This window comes from Brassica oleracea, chromosome C6, assembly GCF_000695525.1.
Source record: "Brassica oleracea var. oleracea cultivar TO1000 chromosome C6, BOL, whole genome shotgun sequence".
Taxonomy (NCBI): domain Eukaryota; kingdom Viridiplantae; phylum Streptophyta; class Magnoliopsida; order Brassicales; family Brassicaceae; genus Brassica; species Brassica oleracea.
The window spans coordinates 35,620,551-35,625,210 of record NC_027753.1 but is presented as its reverse complement, the minus strand read 5'-3'; the positions used below and the strand labels follow the sequence as shown (position 1 = coordinate 35,625,210).

Below are 4,660 nucleotides of genomic sequence, written 5' to 3'. Positions count from 1 at the left end.
AGCGGTGAAATGACTAAAAGTGTTGTTTGTATACTTTGCACTTAAAATCTTTCTATCTATGTTTTGAGTTTATGGATTACTGTAGAAATTCAATAAATTAATACTCGATAATTAATAAACACTATAAATTAATAAATTTTTCTCGTTCCGAATTGGGCCGGTTCAAAATATGATACAAATCGATAAAATAATAACATAATAATATTTTAGAAAATCCTATACATATATGACCCCGTTAAAATGATAAACTAATAATTTTTGTATACATAAATTTTATATAAGTACAAACAAACAGTTGTATTATTTGCTTTATTTCACAATAGAATTATTTTTTTATTTTCTTAACACTTCAATATATTTTACTAATATTTAGTAAAATTATACCTAAACCACATTTAAAATTTATAAACATATTTCATATACACCAAATAATACAATAACAATAATGTGAAAGTCGAATTTCAAAAAAATTAATTAATGTAAATACGGTAAAATCAATTATTTTGTAAAAAAATAGTATAAAATAAAAAAAAATAAAAAAAAAAACTCTTTGTAAATTAATAACTCTATAAATTAATAAAATGGTATAGTACCAACATTATTAATTTATAGAGTTTTTACTCTATATGGTTTGTGTTGACTGAGGATGCATATCCTCTTTTTCAATGTATTTACATTGTTATCTATTTAACCTCTAGACTCCAACGTAGAAAATGGATAGTTAAGAACAAAGTGGTATTTCAACACAAAATCGAAATGATTTGACTCGATTCGAAAACTGATAATGTCATGAAACTTAAAACAATGCTCCATAGATGTTTTTTTACAAAAAAAAAAAATGCTCCATAGATGTGGAAACTTTCAAAGTGGCTTAACATTCGATGATACGAGTGAACTACCATTTATGGCAAAAAAAAAACGACTACCATTTAGTAGGTCCCACGTTTGTATCATTCCATCACACAGTCTGAGAAGTTAAACATTGAAAGTCAACCCTACAGTTAATAGATCAATATTCAGGAAGCAAGATGCGAATTCCTACTAGTATAACCACCATCTTGAATTAGAAGAGACTTTTTTTTGTTGCTTTTTCTCGCTTCTTCAACATAATTGGTCTTCACGACTGTCTGACTTTGAAAGCTAGCTTAAACGTCATTGAGAACATCGACAATTTAAATGCAACCTTTCTCTCTTTTTATTTTTATTTTTTAGACAAATGCAACATTTCTCTTCTTTATCTTCTTTTGATTGATTATATTTGCCTCTTCCTTGTGAGCTTAACAAAAGTAGTCGTTTGTAAAGGAAGTTCTTTTTTTTGATTAAGCATTTGCAAATCTTCCACTAGCTCAACGACTACATTATTTTCTAATCATACCTTTTACCATAAGTTCCATTAACTGATCTAAAATTAACTGCTAATAATATAAATGTTTGTATATCTACCTACGTACGTAAGTCATTCACTTCGAAACATGTGCTTAGTGTATAAAAAATACAGGATATGGTATAATGATTTTATGGATATGCTATATATATACCATAACTCACATATTGTGATTGTCGTGAATTGCTTTTATTACTGTGTGGTAGAAGACGGATACAAACATTTACTACTCTTCACCAAAACCCCTCTCTTTCCCTCCATAAATCTCTCAAATTCTTACTTTTCTTCACCCAATAAAATTAACCCTATCAAACTCAAACAACTTCACAATATGGCTTTCCACTTCCCGCGACTATGCTACTTTCCAGCTCTTCTCTTGGTGGTTATCCAGCTTTTGCATGGCGTCTGCGGCCAACTAGTTGTGGTTGAGGAACCTACTTATGCTCCTCCGCCTCCACTAGTTGTGATTGAGGAACCTACTTCTTCTCCTCCGCCTCCATTAGATGTGGTTAATGAACCTATTTTTGCTCCTCCGCCTCCATTAGATGTGGTTAATGAACCTATTTCTGCTCCTCCGCCTCCATTAAATGTGGTTGAGGAACCTCTTTCTGCTCCTCCGCCTCCATTACATGTGGTTGAGGAACCTATTTCTGCTCCTCCGCCTCCATTGGTCAAACAAGACGGCAATGATGGCATCGTGCCGGCATTGTTTGTCTTTGGTGACTCTCTCATAGACAATGGGAACAACAATAACATCCCTTCCTTTGCTAAAGCCAATTACTTCCCTTATGGCATTGATTTCAATGGCGGTCCAACCGGTCGGTTCTGCAATGGCTTAACCATGGTCGATGGGATTGGTACGTTTCTCTTAAAAGCATGTTATTTTCCTCCTAATTTGGAAAAAAGGTTTAAAAATGAACAAACGTTTTGGATGAGACTGATCGATGAAGTAATTTGATGCATGCACGCATGCACTTATCATATAGCTCAACTATTGGGGTTGCCACTGATTCCGGCGTACTCGGAAGCTATCGGAGATCAAGTGCTTCGTGGTGTCAACTACGCTTCTGCAGCCGCAGGGATTCTTCCTGACACCGGAGGAAACTTTGTAAGTTGCATGCAACTTTTTACTTTTTGTTGTAAGAACTATATATATATATATATATATATATATGAAGTAAATCTGTAATTAAGTTATCCAAATAGTACTATATCTAATAATAACTACTTAGTAATAGTATACAAACCGATTCTTAGAAATTTTTATTTTGTAGTATACATTTTAAAACTACGCATAATATGCACTTACATGATTTTCAGATATAGACGTATATTTGTAATGTTATAATATGAACTTTTGAAAGCCAATATATGTATACTACCATTAATTTATTCGTTTGTGTTTTTTTAACAAAATTATTATTTCAATTTTTTTTGTGTTTAATACATTGAAGACTTTAAAAAAAAATTGTACCTTGTATTTTTAAAATGCAATGGTATAAAACCAAAATTTTAATTTATATATAAATCCTTTAGTGATATAATAGAGAAAAAAATTCATAAATTTATTAACAATTTTATATTCATACTTACTAAAAAGGGCAATTCTCGCAAATAATTTTTTTAAGTTTTTGTCGCAAAAATAGCAAAATGACCAAAATAGCTTCTTTTTATTTTGAAAATTTTAATATTTATTTTTTCATTTTTAAAAATTTGAAACCTTATCCCTCAAAACTTCACTCATTTAACTCTAAACCCTAAGTATAGATTAGTTAACCCCATTTTTATTCTTTAATAAAACTTATTTTGGTCATTTTCTTCATTGAAGTTTATTTTTGTGACAAAAACTTAAAAATATCTAGAAATTTCTCTACTAAAAATGACATTGATAATTAAAAATCAACTCAAGCACTTTCAAAGTTCTTACATGATGGTCATATGAGTATATATTTGTTCTTAATAAACATCGAAAATTGTAATGAGTTTATAATCCGATGGTCAGATGGGGCGTATACCATTCGACCAGCAGATTCATAACTTCCAGACAACGTTGGATCAGATGGCCAGCAAGTCCGGTGGTCCGGTGGCCATTGCAGACTCGGTGGCTCGAGGCTTGCTCTTCATTGGAATGGGAAGCAACGACTATCTCAACAACTACTTGATGCCCAATTTCCCTACCCGCAACCAATTCAACGCCCACCAATTCGGAGATCTCTTGGTTCAACACTACGCCAATCATCTCACCGTAATACTTCAAAAACATTTATTAGTACTAACTAAGCAAGAAGCTGAAATGTAATCATAAATGTGTTGTTTTTAATTTGGTAATGCAGAGACTGTATAATCTTGGTGGTCGGAAATTTGTGGTGGCTGGACTTGGAAGAATGGGATGCATTCCTAGCATTCTAGCTCAAGGAACCGACGGTAAATGCTCGGAGGAAGTTAACCAACTTATTCTTCCTTTCAACACAAACGTCAAAACAATGATCTCCAATCTCAACCAGAATCTTCCGGATGCTAAATTCATTTACATCGATATCACTCATATGTTGGAAGACATCATCGCTAACCCGGCCATTTATGGTAACGAACAAATCTTAAGCTAGCTAACACACTCTCTTAATCTCGACAATGGGTAACAATGGTTGTGTTGGTTTTGTAGGAGTTACTACTTTGGACAAAGGATGTTGTGGGATAGGACGGAACAGAGGACAAATCACATGTCTTCCCTTTGAGACTCCTTGTCCTAACAGAGATCAGTATCTGTTTTGGGATGCTTTTCATCCTACCGAGAAAGTTAATCTCATAATGGCTAAGAAAGCGTTTGCTGGTGACCGCACAGTTGCGTTTCCTATCAACATTCAGGAACTGGCTAGTCTCAATTAGAGGACCATCCTTTCTTATGGAGTAAACCAAGAAGAAATTAAAAACTTCGTGTTGTGTGACTTGTGTCTTTGTCATTTGTTCTTGTAACGTTTTTTTTTTTAAGTTTCGTTTATGCCATAACCATTGAGTAAAACCATTTTTACTTTTGAGAAGTTCTTGAAAACGTCAAATGTTTCACCTAACGGTCCAACGGTCCAACGGTCCAACTCTAATCTACTTGTTTTGCTTTAATTATTACTCCCTCCATTTTTATTTATAAGTAGTTTTAGTTAAAAGTGTGAATATTAAGAAAATTTTTATTTTTGAAAAAATAGTATTTAATACATAAATTCAACCAATAATAAAAAAGTATGAATTATTTGATTAGTCACATAACATGTAATAAATGTA

At 32.4% G+C, this 4,660-nt stretch overlaps 1 protein-coding gene across 1 annotated transcript; it reads left to right on the top strand.

The window, feature by feature from the left end:
• The first annotated feature begins 1,715 nt into the window (after positions 1-1,715).
• Positions 1,716-4,277, top strand: LOC106300233 (GDSL esterase/lipase At1g71691). The gene is made up of 5 exons (XM_013736335.1): positions 1,716-2,241; positions 2,371-2,492; positions 3,387-3,629; positions 3,718-3,967; positions 4,047-4,277. The coding sequence occupies exons 1-5, from the start codon at positions 1,716-1,718 to the stop codon at positions 4,268-4,270; spliced, it is 1,365 nt and encodes a 454-aa protein (XP_013591789.1). The 3' UTR covers positions 4,271-4,277.
• The last annotated feature ends 383 nt before the right edge of the window (positions 4,278-4,660 follow it).

Excerpts from the sequence above, each read along its gene's own strand:
- LOC106300233 (XM_013736335.1), top strand. The coding sequence starts at position 1,716 with ATGGCTTTCCACTTCCCGCGACTATGCTACTTTCCAGCTCTTCTCTTG. Across the intron at positions 3,630-3,717 it reads ACTACGCCAATCATCTCACC|AGACTGTATAATCTTGGTGG; the intron begins GTAATACTTCAA and ends TTGGTAATGCAG. Across the intron at positions 3,968-4,046 it reads CGCTAACCCGGCCATTTATG|GAGTTACTACTTTGGACAAA; the intron begins GTAACGAACAAA and ends TTGGTTTTGTAG.